We start from the raw sequence: 21928 nt of genomic DNA, 5'->3' as shown, positions 1-21928 counted from the left end.
TCACCTTCTATTAACCAAATATGAAAGAAATAAGACTTCTTATCCTATTATGTACAAAAACTACATTAAAAGAACATTAAGCTGCAAAGCACTCGGAAGCTACGAAATGTCAGAATTAAGGTTGTCTGTGTAAACTTAATTTGGCTCATTTGTGCTTCTGCATTATGACATAGTTGGTAATTGTTCATTGACATAATAGTTCTTCCACAGCATCTCTTTCAGTGCATAGGCAGGACCCACAAAATGGCTGAATTAAGGTTACATAGGCAACTGCAAGTCTGGCATTTCCTAACTTTCAAGTGCTTGAGTGTACAACCTAAATATTTTTTTAAACATTTTTGCATATTATTTCCTATTATTTTTAAAGGAAAAATATTTTTTTTTAAATCTATTGTGTGCAACAGAACAATCCTCCTGTCCCACACCATGACAGTTTGAAATTTGAGTACCAGAGCACAAATAGCTTCCTCTTGAACTACAGAATTAACTACATCAGCTGGCATCAAGAGAAGGGGGAATGGAGAACTGAGTCTTGGCAGTGGTAATGGGAAAGAGCCTATGAATGGATTGCTGGGTCTGGGGTTGGGAGGGCTTGTTAGGGAGAGCTGTGCCTGTTGTGCACTTCCACACATTTCTCCCTCCCCCTCTTTTTTTGTTTGTTTGTTTTAAGTTAAGGAATCTCCATCCTTCTCTGGTGCCAGTGGGGGGAAGAGGAGAGAAATGGGAGGCCTGGCCCATGTGCCCTCCTGCTACAAGTGCTCTGTCAGTTACCAGTCATTGCCAGGCAACGGCTGCTGCTGCACTGGCATGAACTTGGCCTCAGAATGTTTGCATTTAGTTAATTGTTTTGGTAGGTTGCAAAAACAAAACTCTCATAAATGCAGTGCTGCCTAACCGGTCTGGCTACAGGTTAGCTGTGGTCTCGGTTCTTCTCTGTCAGGTTGTATCCTCCTCCTGAGCGCCCCACGAAGGTCTTAGGGCCATGCTCAAGTCTCTTTTGGGGCACAGTTCTATTCCTAAAATTCCAAAAACAAAAGCAGATTCTTTGCCCACTCTGGGCTTCAGGGGATTTTCCTCTTCAGTGCTAAAAGGAAGACTTCCCTTCAATCACCCTGCTTCACAGACTACTGCTGGAGCCTGTCTCCCTCCTGCAGCCCCCCTCAACTGAGCGCTCTCTGAGCCCTTCCCAGTTGGGTCTGATAACTGAACCAGATTGGCTGGACCCTGGTCCTTTAAAAGGGCAGGCCACCCTGTTAGTGTAGATGTTGAGAAATCAAACACTCAGAATCAGAAAATTTCAAAAGCCTGTTTATTCTACTTACATATTCCAAACATATATAGAAAGACTTCTCGTACTTTTGGAAATGAGACATTTTATTAAACTCATTGATAAATACAAACACTGCTGTTCCGGCCTTTCTAAGAGATGTTCTTTTACCTTTAAATCATCTTATTTCATATACACAGATCATTCAAAATTGTGCGTCTATATAAAAGGAGAGTGGAGTACTGAATGCTAAAGAGGATGTAGGCAAGTTGCTTAGCTGTATACCACCCAATTAACAAGCAATATTGTCAGCTATTGAGGTGATTAGTGAGATGTATTGATTAAAGAGCAGTGTCCAAGTTCAAGAGAATACATTTTAAGTTCTGCAGTAAGGATTACAACTCTGCTCATCTCCCCTCACCCCTGCGCTGTGATTCACTGCTTGCTACTTCCCATTAGGGATGAAGCTGTGCAACAGAATGAGAATGTGCTTGCCTGATAATTTACTCTCGGATAAGTTTCTCTCTTCATTCAACCCATCCTGGTAGTCTGATAAATACAAATTGATTTTTTTCTCTAAAGGGTGACTGACATAAAATTGTTTTAATGTATCAAGTTATTTCTTTAATGCTAAAACAAGGTTACTTACCAGTAACTGCTGTTCTTCGAGATGTGTTGCTCATGTCCATTCCACTATAGGTGTGTGCACGCCTTCCTGCATGGTTACCCGGAACTTTTTTCCCCTTAGCAGATCCTGTAGGGCTGGCTCTGGCACCCCCTGGAGCCCCGCACACATGCTGTGGTATATGAGGCGCTGCCAGCGCTATGCCCCCTCAGTTCTTGCTTTCTGCCCGAGACAGTTGCTGGAACTAGCCTTGCTCTCAGCATGTACTATTCCCCTTGTTTGGACTTGTTTGTAATCTGTGTTTGGTTTTAGTTAAGTAGTTAAGTGTAGTTAGAGATAAGACTGTCCCAGCTGGGACTTCGCATGTTGCCTGGCTTCAAGCCGTGTGCCTCCTGCAGGAAGGCTTTTCCGCCTAGTGACCCCAACAACAGCTGTCTTAAGTGCCTGGGGGAAGCCCACAGAAAGGATAAGTGTAGAATCTGCAAGGCTTTCAAACCGAGAAAGACCAAGAAATCTGGTTGAAAGCCCTGCTGATGGAGGCAGATCACTGCCTGGCATCTGAGTTGACCCGCTCCGCCTCGGTACTGCGTGTGGCATCAGTACAGAGTGTGCCGTCGGCACCACCCTCAACTTGGCACTGTGTAACTTCACTGGTACCGAAGAAGAGGAAGCAGCACACGTAGCGCAGACACTCCCCTGCGTCGTTGGTACGGGCAGGGTCAGTACTGAAATGCACTGAACTCGGCCCGCTGAGACCTTTTCTCTGGTGTCTGCATCTCTGGTTAGGGAGCCTCCCTCGACTCCTGGGAGTAGGAGAGTGCCTCTGTTGATGCTGGAGGCTTTTCAGGCAGCAAGAGCTTTGTTGGCTTTGTCTATGCCGCCTACGCCCCGCCCTATGCCGAGGGAGAAGGGGCTGGTGTCACGGGGGAAACCCGCGTTGGGTCCCCCTGAATGGTGGAGGAGATCCCTGGTATGGGTAGGAAGATCTCCTGCCGGACTGTCACATAGGGTAGAGCAGAGCCACTCCACTAGTAGTCGCTCCAGGTTGGTGTTGTGGAGCCGACCTGCACCGACACGGGACGTGGAGTCTCCCTCTTGGATCCAACATTGATCCCTGGCACTGGAGGCAGCACTGGTTGAGGTCTGCCAGGCAGCGCTCGGATAGCTCCCATTCCCACTCTCTGGGACCGAGGAGTTCGCCCACACCGAGGTGGCGTAGAACCCGGTTTTCGGAGGAAGCCCCGGACCGAAGAGTTCGCCTGTGCGGAGGCAGCACAGAATCCAGTCGCCGGAGTCTGACTTGGTACCGAGGAGTTCGGGATGGCACTGACCTCAGTCACTGAAGGCTGCTGCAGAGCAAGCAGTCCCAGAAAAGGTTGGTACCGCAATGATGCTCTGGTACTTCAAGCTCTTCGGCGTGTGACCCCGCTCGTCGGCACCGCTCACGGTGACGGAGGCAGTCCTCCTCATCCTCCAGGTCGGAGGCGTTGAGGGGGCGTTCCATGGCACGGAGGGGTGCCCGTAACCCGGGACAGACACTGTACCGCAGGTCCAGGGCCTCTGACTCCAATGCTGCTTTGGGGTCTTCCGGGGGGGCAGTCGTCGGGTGAGTCGACGCCCCCATAAGGTGCCAGAGCCCATGGCGCAGTTAGCCCCCGGTTGGCCCCAAGGACACTGGCCACTCCAATGGCCTTATTGGGCCCCATGGGGTCTCCAGGTGGGACCTGGGCCCCAACCCATTAAATCTTCAGGGGTGCAGTCTGTGCCTCCGGTGCCAGAAAAGGCCCATTGGCACACTCCTCGGATGAGGAGTCAGACCCTCAGTGGGTACAACTTTTTGCCAGGAGGGGCCCCAGCCGCAGGCTGCACCACTACAATCCTCCTCATCTGATGAGGCAGTCCTCCAGGACCACGCTGCGCCACTGGGTGGTATCAGGGCACACCAGGAACTGCTCAAGAGGGTTGTTTCTTTAATGCTAATAATAGGTTGCTGGAGTGTTTCCATGGCTTTCAAAGAGCTCTGATAGTGGCCTGACTGAAGAGTGGGGCTTAGTCCTGGAGCCTCCAGCAATAACAATGTATCCATCTACAAATTCTGTAGTTGTGGGGCATTATCCCATTAGTGATTGAGGAGAGAACCTGCTAATAGAAAATTATCAGGTAAGAAATTTCTCAACCCTTACATGAATCTCATGTTAGGTTGTATCAGTTGAGGTATTTCTAGTAAAGATAGGGAAGTATTAATGCAATTGTACAAAGCACTCGTAAGGCCTTCTCTGGAATGCTAAGTACAATTCTGGTCACCCATGTTCAAGAAGAATGAATTTCAACTGGAACATGTGCAGACAAGGGCTACTAAGGGCTTGTCTATACAGTACTGCAGCAGTGCAGCTGCACTGGCGCTTAGTGAGGATGCTATCTACACTGATGGGGGAGCTTCTCCCATTGATGTAGGTACTGTACCTCCCTGAGAGGTGGTAGCTATGTCAAGGGGAGAGGCCCTCCCTGTCAACAAAGTGCTGTCTATGCTTGGAGTTGGGTCATAACTTAGTCGCTTAGGGGTGTGGATTTTCCATATCCCTGAGTGACGTAGTTATACCGACATAAGTTTGTAGTGCAGAACAGGGCTAAGATGATATGGGGAATGGAGATCCTATCTTGAGAGGAGACTAAACTTTCAAAGTATAATATTAGCGGAAATGATGCTGGAGCAAACTGATGGATAGCTCAGAACTCTCTTACAGAGAGATTACAATACCCTGGTCAGTTACACAGCAAAGGAATCATTGTTGAATACTTGGCAAATATAGGACAAATGAGGAATGGAAAAAAAGAAAAGTGTGCCAACTTGGTCATCCCCTAGACTAACAAGGGCTGCTATTCACTGCTCAAAAACCAAGATGGGGGCAAAAAGTACATGATCAGAACAAACACAAACATTGACAACATGGAGAACAGGGTTACATGATGAACTCGAAGGATAAAAAATGTATTGGAACATGGAAAGTAAAAACATTATACCAGCCTGCAGTACTTGTGGTAATGATATCTGAATTGAAAAGATGTGAGTGGAAATCATCAGTCTATGCGAAATGAGATGGGAAGGCAAAAGAGCATTCTACCATGATTAATGTATTGATAGGAAGGTAAGATGGTGGACACCAAGACAGAGTTGCATTCCACCCCATACCGCCTCGTGTTGAAGGTGAGATTCAGAATCAATTCTGGTGCAGTTACAATAGTACAAGCATATGCACCGACCTCCACGGCACCCAAGAAAGAACTGGATGAATTTTATAATGATTGACAGAAAACGATACAAAAGATTCAAGACAGGACATGTTATTGTAGATGGGAGATTTTAATGCAAAAGTAGGATCGGACTGGATTTCCTAATTTGGAGCAATAGGCAGATTTGGAGTAGGTGGAGACAACGAAAGAGAGGGTTTTAAATTTTTGCCTAAGTGACAACAAACATGCTATTTCAACAAACAAAACCACAGAGGAAGCGGACGTGGATGTCACCTGATGGGCAAACAAAGAACATGATAGACTTTGTACTTGTGAATTGCAGATAGAAATCAAATGTAGTGTTGTGGAGATCATTTGTGGCTGACATGGGAGAAGACTTTGAGTTACTGCTGGCATCATTGAGGCTGAGAGCAGTTGAAATAGTGCCAAGAACTAAGATCTACAGTGAGGAAAATATTGAAAGAGCCAAATATCAGGAAAGACTACAAAAAAGCCATGTGGAAAAATGTCACATCTCTAATAAAAGAAGAAATGAACATTGAAGAGACGTGGAACAGTATAAAAAATGGGTTTATGAGGATGGTTGAACTTGTGTTGGGCTACAAGACCAAAATGAAGAAACCAAGGTGGACAACAGAAGAAGTGCTGCAGTAAAATGACAAGCGTAGGATGCTGAAGGAGAATAAAAAGGAGGATGAAAGTTTTAAGGGCTGAATATAATAGAAATAAAAGAGAAAACAAAGAAAGAAGGAAACAACTTGAATAAGCAAACCGTGTAAAGAAACAGAAGAATATGTGAAGAAAAATTTTACACGAATTTTATTGCAAGATAAGAAAACTAAGTAGGACATATGCGTTGAAGATGTGGGTGGTGAAAGACAAGCATGGACAAATAATTGAGGACAAACCGATAAAGAATGATCATGTGCAGAACACAGTAGATGAAAAGATCCTAGAGATGCTTCCCAGAACAAATGAGGGAGAGTCCAGAGATGCCAGAATTCCTCAAAGTAGTTGTAAAGATCTCAATGGAAAGTTGGAAAAAGAAAAAGGCACTGGGAAGTGACAATGTGACCACAGAGCTGCTGCAAACAGCAGTCATTGTGAGACTCAAGGTATTCAACAAGATTTACAAACAAAAGCAAGTGCCGAGTGAATGGGAGAAAGCGATAACAGTACTCATCTATAAAAAAAGGAGATAAGAATGAGTGCAAGAACTACAGAAGAATCAGTGTATTGAATGTGCTGAGAAGAGCATTCACCAAGATGCTGTAGAGGAGAATGAAAAGGTATGTGGAAGCAGCGCTTTGCAAAGAACAGGCTGGATTTAGACCAGAACTAAGTACAATAGATAAGCTATTTATGATAAGACAGATATCTGAGAAGTACATAGAACACAAACAAACCTATTGCAACAACTTGAGACTTACACCAGACTTTTGATGGAGTTTGGCAGAAAGGATTATAGCAAGTTATGTGTGGTGTCACTGAAAAATGGATTAAGGTGATAGAAAACATCTGTTGCAAATCTGAGTGCAATGGGAGTAGACAAGAAACTGATGGAATGTTTCAGAACAACTGTAGGAGTGAGGCAAGGATGCATGCTATCACCAGATTTATTCAGCTTGGGTACTGGCAGCAGTACTGCAGCACTGAGAGGTGAAATGGGAGGAGTCATGTTATGTGGTAAAACAGTGCATAATCAGAGATTCGTAGATGATATTGACTAAGGATTTACAGAGAATAATGACAAGGTAGACCAGGATAGTAGAAAATTTGGATTGAAGATCAGCATGGAGAAGACAAAAAATATGGCAATTGGAAGACCAAGGTAAAGATCAAACTCTGAGGCAAAGAACTAGAACAAGTGGAAAAATGTGTATGCTTTGGAGGACTAGGATCAAAGAATGGAAATTGTGACAATGACATAAGAAGAAGAATCAGACTAGCTGCTGTTCCATTTGTAAAACTCAACAAGATCTGGAAGGCTAAAGACATTCTGATAAAAACAAAAATCAGTGTATATGAGACAACTGTCATGCCAGTGCTTCTGTATGGGTCGGAATGCTGGAGTATGAGGAAAAGCAATGAATAAAAGATTTTTTGACTGCAGAAATGAACTGGCCGAGGGGAATGCTGAGAGTTTCAAAACTGCAGAAAATAAAAAATGAGAGGAAACAGCTAGGGCAAGAAATAACATTGTCACAGAAGATTCAAGAAAGACGACAGTAACTGTTTGGATACATGTCAAGAATGGACCCAGAAAGAATACCATGCAAGGTGATATATACCAGCGTGCAAGGAACTGGAAATAGAGGAAGACCAATGACACGTTGGATAGACATAGTGAAAAATGACAGAACAAAAAAAGATGAATGAAACTATGAAATTTGAGCTGACAGATGGGAATCAAAGACGAAGGAAGACAATGACCAGATGTTACATCTGGTATCTGAGAGGCTACCATTATTTCCAGTTCAAAGCATAGGGAAATCTGTGACATCTCAGATCCCAAGATGTGGTATCTGTTGGCAAATATTTACTCTTTTATAGCAATTACTATGTATCTAACTGGCCACATGAATGCATACTTGATTTTCAGGAGCAGGTGTGATGTGTCCATGCACAGATTAGGAGCACACAATTGTACATGCCCATCTTAGAAAATCAGGCTCATATCTCCTTACTCATATGCCAAATGAGAATAAATATCTGTCTTGTTAGGGGTACTTTGAAGTCTAACAAAGCAACTTTAGATCCTTGGACATAGAGAGTAGTCTTAGTGCCTTTGTCCTTGTCTTAGTTTTTCCTCATTCTCTCACTGTGTTGTTCTGACCTTAATTTAGATTGTGAGCTCTTCTGGGGAGGGGATCCCATCTTTGTTCTGCGAAGTGCCATGCACCTCTATAACTCTGTGTAAATAAGGATTAAAAAGGAAAGACTTTTTTTCAAAAGGATACATAATATCTTGATTTTAGATTTTTATTAATAAGTACTGAAGTATTTTACCAAAGTTAAATTTAAATAGTTGCATGTCCACCTTTTAAAACAGTGGATTAGACCTGCTTTACAAAGTTTGGATCCAGATCTTGATTTGGGTTCCAACTTCCTCCTAGCGCAGAAGGATTTGGATTAGCTCTTTGAGTAATTATAAGTAATAAAGTTGTTGCACAGCACATATCACTGTGTTTGCATGCAAACTCCATATAAGAGACTTCAGTGAGATTGCTTGAACACACTTTTACATCCAATCTGGTCATGCTGGGTTGACGATCGCATTCTACAGAGAGATTTCCTCTACTATGAACGGATTTTTCATACAGTGGAAGATGTGAAGAAAATATATGGACCTGTCCTGAGTTTTGAAGCTTATTCTTGTAGATTTTTAAACACTCTTGAAAATTAGTGTAAACATATCTGAAACAATTTTTAAAGAATGTGTTTGGGTGCTTGAAAACAACAGAAAAAGGAAAGTGACCTACTTTTTTACCCGATGTTGTATATTTTAAATCCTGGTCTTGTGTTGTCACTTTTCTGAAATGAGTCTACCTATCTCTGTCCTTCTTCCTACTTCTGCAGCATGCCTCTGATTGTTGATTTACTAGACAGTAAGGAGTTGCTGGAGACTTGCATTGATGAAGCCACAGGCTTGCCTGTTGCTAGTTTGACAGCAGGAGTTCCAGAAGAGGCAGAACTTAGCTTCCTTCCTCCTGGTACAAAGGAGGCAGCTGCTGAAAAAACAGATCCTGCTGGTAAGATCCTGAATCATCATTGCCATTTGCATTGCTTATAGAGACAGTGGTACAAGGTAATAAAATTATTGTGATGACTATGTAGTACTTTTCCTCCTAACATCCCAAAAGACTCTACAGATTTGACATACTATATATATAGGGATCACTTCACACATCACTAAAATACAGCTACCTCCTGAATATAATATAGGAGCTGTTTTAATCGCACATAGCAATATTGTACTGTAGTTCAGAAGAGAAAATTAAGTATTAGTAAATAGAACATGGTGTATAACTATATTGATGATTCCAATAAAAATGTGTCAGGATTTGGAAACAGCACAAATAGTACAAACGGTACAAATATTATTCCGTAGCCTGCATTTCCAACTGTATTGTATGCTGATTGCATCAAGGTTTATAATCATGATAGTACCAGGATCCAAGCTGTCACTACTAGAATCATGGTATTCCTACTGGTGTATCTATCTCAGACTATCTTCTTTAGATACTTAAATAACCCCCATTAACTTAGTGTCTGAGTGCCTCACATTTTCAATGTATTTATCCTTACAGCACTCCTGTGAGGTAGAGAAGTGCTATTATCCCTGTTTTACAGATGGGGAACTGAGGCACTGATAGATTAAATTACCTACCCAAAGTTTCATAGGAAGTTTGTGGCTAAGCAGGGTATTGAACCTGGATTTGCTAAATCCCAGGCCAGCACCCTAGCCCTACCCACTGTTTACAAGATAGGGTGTTGTGGAGACATGGGTGCTTGAATTTTCTTTCTCTGAACAGGAAATTTTCCACATCACACACTGCTTTCCCGCTCTATTCCTCTTGCAGATGTGGTCATCCATCATTACTGCTCCCTGGTGTGTCTTTTTTTGCTTGTTGGGAGCACCCTTCACACTCTGCTCATTGATGTCCTAACCACTCTCCATGGTGGTAATAGAAGAACCCATAAACCAGCTACTAGCAGACTTGCAAACAAAATAATTTTCCTGGGTAGGAATTGAATTCCCCATTGCAGAGCAGAAAGAATGCCAGGCTGAACATGTAATGCTGTCACAACTGTTGAAAATCTAGCTGACCTGCATGCTGCTTCTCTGCTCCTCCAGTAATCCACCTTGCTGTAGCATGCCTGATTGATAGTACCATGAGCTAGCTGGGTAGTAGACTTTAAAGAGAGTAACTCTGATTTTTTAAAACTGTATTGTAAACTTTTTCCATGACAAACTCTGTGGCTGCATATAAACATTACCATAACATTTTAAGACTCATTGTTTAGGACAGCAGAGCAGGGCGGGGCTTGACAGTCAGTGGTTTCAACTGGGAACAATTTATTGCTAAAGCCAAATATATATGAATAAGAACAAAGAGAAAATATAATGGTTCTTTTTACAGGATATGTGTGATAACCCATACATGGAATAAATGTGCACTCCTCTGAGGAGCTACATTCATACCTGCTGGAACCAAATAATTCCTGACACACACACAGATTCACTTACCTTCCTACATTCGTACTGAACTTTGTAGTATTGTAGTACAAGACACCCTGTCTTTTGGATTCTGGATACTGACCAATCCATGGAAGTTAAATTGCTCAAGTGTGAACAAGCGACTTTATTTCATACCAGCTCAGGTAGCTTGATCTTCTGATAATTTGTGGGCAGGAAAGGTAATGATGAAATGCCAGATAACCCCATAGCTGCACTAACAGGGCCTTAGATTGTCTCTGCCATCTTTTTCAGCATTCGAAGACACGTTGTTGAAACTGAAACATGTGGAGACAGAACCCAGCCCGATGTCATCGCCCCATTCCAATATAAACATCAATATCAACAAACAGGTACTCAGGTTGCATTCCTGCAGGTTACTGAGCATGTTGTGACAATTTTGAGAACCCTTCTTCTTTCTGGTTAATATGTCCCACCTGCAGGCTGTTTGAAAATGTCTGTAAATGATGATGGAGACCCAAGTAATTCAAATGCATATACTTCATTTTATAGAATCTTTTGTATGCTAAGTGAATAATTTATGCTGGAAATTAGCTAAGGAACAGATTTATAAAGATTATGTAAATGCCTAAATATGTAGGTAGGTGCTTAATGGGGTTTTCAAAAGTGTCTAGACTCCTAACTCCCATGTATGCAAGTGTTGCACAGTCTAGTGCACTAGTCAATTTCATATAAGAACAGAGTAGGGAAAGGATGGGGAGAGGGTTTTTGTTTTTTGTTTTTAACTTTTTTGTCTTGTTTTCAATAGATTTCTCAATCCAATCAATACACGCAGCAAAACATACACTGTAATATAAGTTATTTAAACTTCCTAGCAAAAGTCTCACTGATTTCAATAAGTTTAGGATTTCACTCTCTACATCTCATGTTCGCCGTTTGCAAAACAATATTATTACTACGTAGGGATAATAATTTTTCTCCATCTTTGTTAGGAGACCACTTCTATTAAATAATCAATATTTATCAGTCCTTTGAGTGGATATTTAGTGCATGTTTCACTGTGTTTATTTCCCTTACAAGGAGTTATGCATCGTACTTCATTAACATCAGTAATGCCCTTTGAGCAAATATGAGGAAAGGTGCAATAGGGCGACAGGGTATGGGGCCATGATCTATGAAGCATTAGCCTAAGAAAAGGTATTTATAATCAGACAGGTTACGTAGAATGAAGTGTGGCATGTTGGGCTTCTCATCCGTTGCCCATAACAGCACTACAGGCCCTTTGGTGTTTTCCCAAGAATTTGGGTTAGTTTTCCCTTCAGATGCTGCGCAAAGCAATCTGATTAAAAGCAATTCAGTTCCCTCCCCCCCTCTCCCTCATGTTACAAACCCAGGATGCTCATTGTTTTGAATAGGATGAGAAGGCAAAACAACACAGACTACACCACAGAATTAGCTCTGGAGGGCTAAGAGTTTGATCTCCCTCCCATTGAAGTCCATGGGATTTTCTCTTTCAGTTAAATTGGATCAGGCTCTATTAAAATTTCAGAGAAGTACATGTATAGTTTGACTTGCATGGCTGCTGAGCCAATTCCTGTGTTTCCTTCTTATTCTGAGAAAAGGCTGTTGCTTCTATATGCTCATAACTACTGAGAGTTGTGTTCATGTCTCTTTTAAGGGCTGACAACTGGGATGCCTTGTCTACCTTTCTGTTTGGTGACTGCATTACAAGATTACCCACTAATCTTCTTAGAGACTTGGGTAGCCTGTGGGTCTTGTTATGCTGAACGTAAACAAAAGCAAAGGAACACAATATATTTCAGAATATCTTGATTTGTTCATCTCCTTGTTGGCAATTCTGTAGATTAAATCAAGACTAGAATGGAACCCTTTGTTCATAGTGTTAAATTGTGGCTAAAGTAAACTAAACACACTGAGACTCATATAATGAGCTAGTCTAACAGACAGATGCCTGTACAGTACAGTCATGGTTATCCAGATGTCACACAGGACACTGAACAACTTTGCATGATAGAGTTTCTGGATAATCAAAAGAATTTTCAGTTTAATAGATATTGGGCAAGATGATACTGTTTAGATAACAGAGTTTTGCGTAGCTGAGGTCTAGATAATTAAGGATGAACTATACTACAACTACTTAATTTTGTAAGCAGACACCTTTCACTAAGGACTGCGGATGACATCCTAAAACTAATTATTGTCAAAATTTAGGATGTAAACTCTATTTTAATCAGTATTTTTCCTCTGGTAGAAAAGGAGAAAGTTGTTTGAATAAAGCTTTTCAAGCTATGCTGAAATACGAAAAGTGGTAATTTGAGAATGATGGTTAAAAACAAAAAGAGCTAGAGATTGTTTGAGGGGAGTCAGTTTTGAGCTGGACAGAAATTGCAAGGGCATTTATTTAGAGAGTCACAGCTCGTAGATCAAGTGTTTCTCATAAAATGTTCCCCAAAATGGTGACCTACGAACAATAGTTAAAGCCGGTTTGTGAGTTGCTCCCTTTTTGTTTTAAACCTACTGTTTTTGAAAGCTGCTTCAGAAAATCCTGTGCAGGTCTCTTACATAAGATCTATTACAAAATGCATATGTACAAATTATGGACCTGATCCTGCAGGCAGTACCATTATCTAGTCTGCTCATGTGAGAAAGGCTTGCAGTACCTGTTCCTGTCTGAATAGTTATAAACTGCCAGTGTATTATTATAAAGAGAGAGAATTAAATTGAAATCTTGACATTAACTTTATTTTTGGAGATGGTTGTTATCCCAGTTATTTCTCTTTCTGTGTTTCTGATTGTTAATTTCAGCATGCTATGTTTTTCTCGCTTTGTATAATAATACATAAAATATTATCTCCAGTTTTTTGTAGCATGCTGAAATGTACAGGCAAAAGATTGTAAGAAGTATGACATTGCATTGCCAGCAGAATGGGTCAGTAGTTCTCTGCTTGTGAAAGCAAAGCTGTGTCTTGTACCAGTGAGTAAAAGAACTTCAAGTGACATTAACAAATGCCAATGAGTTGTTCATCAGCTCTTTTAGCTGGAAAACTTGAACTTTCTTCTCCAAAGATCAGACCTTGTTTCTCAGGATCATCTCTAGAAAATTCTAGATTCATATCCACTCTTGATTGGTTCTTTGGTAGGGAAATATCTACCTATCTGTCCATCCCCTTAAAAAGGGCAGAATCTCTCTGGAATGAGTGTTTGAAAATGTGGCATGAATGGCTTTATTCTTCCAAGACATTGCTGGAGTTTCCTAGCTGCTCGCTGCCAAAGTTTGTTGGAATGGAAGCTTGTAACTGGCATTCCCCAGCTTTTAACTAGCACATAACAAAGCAGAGCGGTTGGTTCTTAAATACACTTTTATCAGCTTCTAGAATTAAATGAACAATGAAACTGAGCCCTAGTTCCTCATTGTTTTTACTCCAGATGTGAGTTCTTTGGTTTTCTCAGTCTTGCGCTCTTTAAGCTATCATGAATTAAAATGGAAACATTATTTGAAAATGTGGATGCAGCAGACTCGGGGAGATTTTTGAAGGCAAGTAGCTTCCCAACTCCCATTCAGAGTCAATGGGAGTTAGTTTCCTAATTCTCATTTGTGCCTTTGAAAATCTCCCCCTCTGTCATACACTGCAGTGTTTGTATAGTCTTCTGATGTAATGTGATGTATTAAAGGTATGTCTTATAGAACAGACACCTGCTGATGAATAAACAGTCTAAGCTTATTCCAGTAGGTAAGAAAAATGAGAACAGCAGCGGGCCTGGGATATTTATAGACCTGCAGCGTTGGATCTCTTTGCCAACTACCCAAATTAAGTGTCATGTAATTTAGATACCGCGAGTTGGTGTTATGTGCTAAATACTTTTATTCCTCACCATTTCCTGCTTTCTCCTCCCTGCCTTTCCTTAAAAGCAAAATAAAAATGGTGCAGGGAGATGTATGTTAACCTGAATAGAAATATTTACTTGGTATTAAAAGAAAATCAACAATAAGTTATTTAAATATTTCCCCAGTAGTGCTGGGAACCTAAACACATGCTACTACATGAGAACCAGAAAGTGAAACTGGGGATAAACAAGAGTGAAACTTGACTGAGCTAGATTCACTGTCCAAACAGTGGAAACTGCAAGAAACATAAACCATTTTTAGTTTTAATAATCAAAGTTACTGGTTGCACCACTGGACCAATGAAATGTAGAAATTCCATACTGTAGTACAGATTTAGTGTCTCTGCATTTTTGATAATTCCAGTGTTTTCTGCAGAATTTAAAGCCTTCATTTAAAAAACAATCAGCAATGACCTAAATGTGAACCAGTGCACAGAAGATGTAGTGAATCTGTAGACAGACTTGGGGCCAGATTTTGAAAAGAGGTCAGCTCTGATTTAAGTATCTAAATAAAGGGGTTAGATTTTCGTAAGTGCTCAACAGGAAGCTGCTCACACTAAAAACAATAGAGGCTGTTGGATGCTGAGCCTGTCTGAAAATCTGGCCCCATTTGTGGATGCGGTGCACTTTAGAAAATTTGGCCTTTAATCATTAGCTCAGAGGGGTCAGAAAATGTCTCCTGTTCTCTTCAGTGGGATGGTAACTCTGAAACTCCGTGTGGTTGGATTAATTTGTAAAGATATTCTACAGGAATAAGGGTTGAATGACATTTATTAAAGACTTTATTCTGTTGAAATCAAAGCAATGGAGGAGTCAGTATTATGACAGTGTGTGTGATTCTTTTACTCGCTTCTCCTGTCAAACATCAACCATTGTATCCACAAAACACTCTAACTAGGGCTGGAAAATTATGTAAAGATGCAAATATCTGAATATTCTAACTTTTTTCCCCTTGGTCCTCCATATAACACTCAGGAAGGTGGGGGGAGGAGGGAAGGGAAGATACAAAGAGATGGAAAGATGGAGAAGGGAGGGAAAGTTCTCAAGGATGTGAGGACAATTAATGGGAAGAGTTCATGACTTGGTGCAATAAAGAGCTTATTTTGTTAGACTATTCCATAAAGTTACAAACCATCTGTTAAATATTTTTATTAGCATTTCATATAGTTATAGTGAATGTGCCCCCCTAAAATTTCTTTTGGCCATAATTATTGGCAACACTTCAATTAAAACAACCTGTTTGTCTTTGACAGTGGCCTCTAAGGGCTGGACCAACTTTTGCCTTCGGGTATTGCTGATTTGGGCCAATATTTTCAAATGTGTGCGCCTAAAGTTAGGTTCATAAGTCTGTAGACATCTAAATAAGTGGCCTGATTTTCAAAAGAGCCGAGCACCCAGCAGCTCTCACTGGAAACCCTCATTTGTAATTCCAGTTACTGGAAAGGGTAAGGAGTGAAGGTAGGATGTCAGTCAGTAGTGAAGGGATTACCCTTCTCTGGGTGTCTGGTGATGAGCCTGGGTAGTTTTAAAAAAAAAAAAAAAAAAAAAAAAAAAAGCTCTCTGCTTACAAGCCTATGGGCCAAATACTGCTCTTTCTACTCTGGCTTCAGTGGGATTTCTCCTGTGTATAAGGTCATCAGGTTTTTGCAAATATGTTGAGCCACTATAGAGGAAGAAGATGTGCCTAAAGAAGACTCAATCCTGCTGAGTCGCACCCTGAAAAGAAGGGTCACAAGGTTTAAAGTTTTCACTCAGTTGATTAGCATCTGTCACTGATCAAATACCAATTAGCCGATTGAAAACTTGATTAACACTTTGCAGTTAAGAAAAACAATACATGTAACCAACCCCCTCCCCCTCCAAACCCAAGCCATTGTAGAATAGATATTGCAACTTTTGACTGACCCCAGTTAGCATCTGTCTGACCAGTATTTTGCTCCGAAGTAATGTAGTGGAAAAAGTACACTGGAGTTTAATGGAAAAAAATCTCTGGAAGCTGCATTACTCAGGATAAATTGATTTAAGATGGTAGGTACCTTACTGTTTAAATAAATAGGATTTCAAACCCAACTGTACTTAAAAACCCCATCAGTTTGATAGGTGAGTAATTCCATATGGTTACACTCACCAGAGGGACATAGTGTGGAAAATTGTGCATTGCTCATGTAAATTCTTTGCTCCTTGTTTTCAGAAGCATTTATATTCATACAACGTATTATGTGCACAGGGTTGTAGAAGCAGATCTGTGCCAACAACATAGTAGTAAAACACATCATTTCTCTAATGATAGGATTTAGAGTAGTTAGGGCTTTTCATCTTGAGAGCATTTTGTAAGCACTAAGGCCTTGATCCTGCATGTCCCTGTGTGCATGAGAGAATTGTGCACAAGGACTCTGCTCCACAAGACAAATGGGCGATGCACATAAACACAAGGTTGAGCACCAGGTACAATCATCTGCACTGAGCAGTGGGTGAGTCAGACCCCCCCACCCCATTGTATGTCTACTCCTTTATTCAAGGTGGACAAGGGCAGGAAGTGGGTGACGAATGGGTGTGCCCAAGGAGACCTGGGCTGAAACATGTTCCTCAGCTTGATAATGACGATCTTTACTTAGTGCTCCCCCAAAGCCTCGTTGTTGTTGTTGTTGTAACTATGTGGCCTTGCAGCAAATTAGGGTTGCCAGAGGATTGTCCTGGAGTCTCCAGGAATTAAAGATGAATCTTTAATTAAAGATTATGTCATGATGAAACCTCCAGCAATCTGTCAAAACAAAATTGGCAACCCTGTGCTTATTATTGCAGGATAGGGGTCCCCTGCTGTCCACCTCTTGCACACTGCAGCTTGCCTTGCTTTAAATGCAACACTCTAGCCCCTTCGCTGTGTAGGATCAGACCCTTGCTAGTTAACCCTTTAACTACTATTTTACAATCAAATTCCAAAACAAAGTTAGAAATTGTTTCTCTGTTCTTTGAATATTTGCTTTTTCTGATATTCTTCACCACTGAAGCATTGCTATATTTCATTGGATGCTGATGCTTAAGGGCTCAGTCCAGCCCAGGCTTTCTCATGGAGGGAATGCTCCTAATAAACGTTTTCTGTTTCTAGGATGAGGTGGTGAAATTGACAGATAAGTGTCTTAATAATGCAATTGAAAGCCCAGTAACAACATCTGAACGTCTTCCTGCAGACATGAAGAGCAACATCCTGAAGGCCCAGGCAGAGGCAATGCACAAGGTACATACTTTGCTAAGAAGAATTATGCCATACTCAGGTGTTCACCTTGGGACTGGCTAGAAGGGACACCATCAACCAGCCTCAAAGCATAGCCATTTCTGCATTGAGTTTGACTCTCTTAATGCACCACTGTCCTGGAGAGGCTGCTTTACAGGTCTAGTCTTCAGGTATGAAGGCTCTATGTAACTACAGGGGTCAAACTGTAGCAGAGTGGAACAGTCCTTCATTCTTCTGAGGAGATACATTGACCGCTCTGCTGGTCTTGGGCCTTAATGGGGTCCCTCTCATATTCCAGCTTTTCCTTTCAACAAAGATTAAGGGTCTGAATAAGCTTGGTGCTTGCATGTATTAGCAGATGTATTAAGAAACAATAATTGTTTCTCTGAGGATATGGCTGGGTGGTTTTGCATAGCACTGAGGTTTTCATGAGAAAAAATAAAATGTACTCTGCTTTATTTGAATAGCAGATGTGGCACTCTCAGCTGGAAGGGAAACTCCAGGCTTTTCCATGAATTTCAAAAGCGACACAAAGATGGAATTAAATTTTGGAAACTTCTTTTCGTATTCATTTTCTTTTAGATCACACGAGAGGATAGCATGTCAGACAACAAGAACTCCAATATTCTGGATACCACTGCCAGGTACTGCATAGGGATGGAAGAAAGAAGCAGTGTGCTCTCATGAGCTGAGCATAGGACTGGGAATCTGGAGTGCTGGAGCCCTACTCCTGATATTGACTCTTAACAGTGATTTAGAACAAGTTATTTAAGTACACCTGTGAGAAGAGGACAATTTAAGTTTCCTCATCTGTTAATTTAGCATTTTACAAGGTTTAGTTCTTTAATGTGTGTAAAGCACTTCAAAGATAAAAATCACTATGCACTGTACTTGTTGCTAAGTGGTGTTTGGTATGTGCAAGAGAATTCAGACACTCTCAATCTGAGTTTTACATCTTTTTCTTCCTTAACCCATTAATGGCATTAGCTTTTTTTAGGTAATTTAGCATGCTGAAAGTTGTGACATGCGCATTCTGAGACACTGAAGTCCTCTCCTGATATGCAGAACAAGCACAGTATGTGCGGTGACCATGCATGCTTTTCTACATTGCCCCACTAAAGTACTTCAGCTGTGTTCTAGGGGACGGAGGGTATTTAAGTCTCCATGGCTTAGTTTTTGGCTAAACTGTTGCGTGTGCCAGCAAAAAGGATCAGTTCCAATGGCGTTTTTATAATGTAAACACCTGTGTGCAAGAAACTGACAACTCCTTTCACACAGATCATTGCTAGGGTGGTTGGATTTGAACTAGGTACATAGAGGTTAAAGGGTTAAAGCAGTAACTTTGTGATAAATTATCAGCGATAGTTATACAGCAGGCCCCAGAGCACTTGCATAGTCAAGTTACTGACAAGAGTTTGGTTTAAAAGGGAAAAAAATGTCTTTCTCCTAATCGTTAAAAATATGTAGACGGGAATGATGGATAAAGAATTGGCAATGAGCATTTGTACCTGTTCCTTTTTGCAGGAACATCCTGCTGTCAGGGAAAGCACAGAGCAACCTGCTGGCAATCAACCCGATATTTCAGGAGTCGAGAGGTGCTGAAAGAAATCCCTGCCTCAAATGCCTTCCTTCCATAAGTGTTCTGGGAAGGAATGTTACCAGGATAGGGAAACAGCACAGAGATTAGCATGGGAAAGATTATGAGAAACAGCTGTTAGCTAGCAGGATGAGCAGTCAAACAACACTTCCTCACTGAGGAGGAGGAGGAGAAAAGCTCAGCTTGCTGCTTCTGCTGACTTTTCTTTAACACACATTCAGCAGCAGGCAGAGATGAGCAGATGATTGTTGTTCTTAACATTGCCCCCTAGCCTGTGTAATTGCCCATTAAAATATTTAAAATAAAATAATTAGCTAAAAGGAATTTGATCAAGGAAGTGCATGTCAAAATCATACCAAAAGACAATAGAAATAGAAGTGTGTTTGAGGGTTTTTTTTAGATTGCTTTGAGAACAGGGTATTTGTAAGGTAAACGTCTCCATGTGGACCTAAATGCAACAGCAATGCCTGAGAACTGATGAGGGAGTGTGAATTAAGCAGGCTAGGAATGAGCACCAGCCCTGGAGTTAGGAGACCTGGATTCTATTTCTGCTGTGCCCATGACTCACTGTATGTATGGCCTTGAAGAAATTATTGAACCCCTCTGCGTCAGTGTTTCCATCTGTAAAATGGGGATTAATGCTTACCCACTTTAGTAAAGTACTTTGAGATCTATGGATGAAAAATGCTAAGTATGGTCATTACTGGTTTTATTTGTGGGTCTTTCTCTGGCACTAAGCACCATAGCATGTGAGCCGCTCACTCAGATTAATTTAGCCTCATAACCCACCTGTGAGGCAAGGAAGTATCCCCATTTTATAGATGAGGTACTTAGGTTCAGAGAGAGAGAGAGTCTTACTCATGATCAGATAGGATGTTTGTAACAGAGTGGGAACAGAACCCAGATTCCCAGTCCAGTGCCTCAACCACTTTATTCTTCTGCAGAGTTAAGTTAAACTCCAACAGTAGTTGGTCCTCCAGTGCTTAGTGAAGATCACCTGTGCTGAGAGTTATTAGTTTAACTATCCTGCCTGAAAGGAATGCAAGATGTAAGCAGCATATAAATCATGGAAAAGATGCATTAGATTTTTAGTTACATGTGTAATTTTTTTCACCCCCAGTTAGATGGATCTGTATCCAGCTCTCAAAGTAGGGTGTAGCTAATTTGCAAATGGTTCCATTGATATGGAAAAGCAGCTTCATTGTAATCACATCTCTGTAACCTCCGTGGAAATCAGTGTGTTAATGAAGATTTTCAGTAGTTTGTAACATTATTTCTTGAGCTGCTGACCTTGATGCTAGACTTCCCTTGTGCATAGACTATAATTGCATGTGTGTTTGTGGTGGGAACTGGGTATCCACGTGGTTTCTCATTTGCTTAATCTCTTGTTCCCACATCAAAGTGAGGATATTTTGCGATTTACTCCCTGGCGTGCTTTCATTTCGAAAGGGTTTTTCCAGCACTTTCAAACATTAAACATAAAGAGCTGCTGACTGTTTTTAGCAGCTGGCTGAGGTGGGAGCAGAGCACCACACATCAGAAAGAGCAAGTAATGAAATCTAAGAGAGCAGATAATCACAAGATTTCTATAGGGGACAAGGATGATTTGTCTTCTCTTTGTTCCTATAATTAATTTTGTCTACATTCTCTCTATGTACAAATAACTCTTATTAAGTAGGAACACATAAATTGCAAGACTGGATCAGACCCGTGATCCATCTAGGCCAGTACCTATCTCTAACAGTGGCCAGCAGAAGGTTGCAAGAACTCCACAGTGGGCAGATACAGACTAATATACTCCCATGAAAGTCTCATCCTGATCCCTCTTGTAGCTTGGCTGAAATCCTGAAGCACATGGTTTTCTATTCATTCCAATTTTTTCTCAACATTAACTGTAACAACTCTGGAGATCCTTGTTATCCATATAAATGTCCAATCCCTCTTTGAACCTTCTGAATTCTTTGCCTCAGAGTTATCCTGTGGTATTGAGCTCCACAGTAGTCATATGTTGTGTGAAAAAGTATTTCCTTTTATCAGTTTGGAATTTGTCATCTTTCAGTTTCCTTAACTGTTCTGTTGTTCTTTTGTGTTGGGAGACAGTGAGAACTGAAGTTCCTGATCTGTTCTTTCTTTTAGACCATTCCTTCTTTTATCACATCCCTTTTTATTTCTCTCCTTTCTAAGGTAAACAAGTCTCCCTCATAAGAGTGTGTGTCTGTGTTCCTTGTTCATGCTTGTGGCCATTTCTGTGAACCTCCTGTAATTCTGCAGTATTGTTTGTGAGATGAGGTGACCAGTACTGTACTCCAGATAAGATCATATAATTTGATATACAATTATATAAATCATTTATATTATAAAATTTTCCTTATTCTCCATTCCCCTGCTCGTGCCATCCTGACCTCTTGTTTGCTTTTTTCATCGTAGGATGAGTTGTCCACAGTGATGTCCAAGTCTCTTTCCTGAATTGATACAGTTAATTTGGAACCCTGTAAGGAGTACAAGTAGATCATTTCCCCCCCTCTAATGTGAATTAGTTTGCATTTATCAGCATTGGCTTCATTTGCCATCAATGTCGCCCATTCTCCTTGCTCTGAAGTTCCTCACTGGTTAATCTACGTAACTGTGTCATCTGCACATTTTTCTACCTTACTGACTCTACCCCCTTTTCCAGATGATTAATAAATACATTCCAACACCAGAGAATACAGAGGGCTGGTATGCATGCAGAAATTGCACAAGTTAAACAGGTGGGACGTTAAACCGATTCCACTTTGTGCATGGGCACTTTTACTTTGGTTTCAAGTATAATATGTGCAAACCTAACCAGTATAAACTAGGGCTAAACC

General features: G+C 41.1%; 1 protein-coding gene across 1 annotated transcript in view; it reads left to right on the top strand.

The window, feature by feature from the left end:
• Positions 1 to 21928, top strand: part of LOC137153842 (band 4.1-like protein 5) — a 34301-nt gene that overhangs the window by 1059 nt on the left and 11314 nt on the right. The window contains exons 2-5 of the mRNA XM_067549665.1: positions 8724 to 8896; positions 10639 to 10736; positions 17357 to 17485; positions 18065 to 18126. Coding sequence (XP_067405766.1) covers positions 8724 to 8896; positions 10639 to 10736; positions 17357 to 17485; positions 18065 to 18126 — 462 coding nt within the window. The remainder of the gene's footprint in view (positions 1 to 8723; positions 8897 to 10638; positions 10737 to 17356; positions 17486 to 18064; positions 18127 to 21928) is intronic.

The sequence above is a fragment of the Emydura macquarii genome, unplaced genomic scaffold, assembly GCF_026122565.2.
Source record: "Emydura macquarii macquarii isolate MOO-44397 ecotype Brisbane River unplaced genomic scaffold, CSIRO-AGI_Emac_v2 contig_1253, whole genome shotgun sequence".
NCBI lineage: Eukaryota > Metazoa > Chordata > Testudines > Chelidae > Emydura > Emydura macquarii.
Note: the sequence above shows the minus strand (reverse complement) of the source record. Positions and strands in the feature narration are given on the sequence as shown.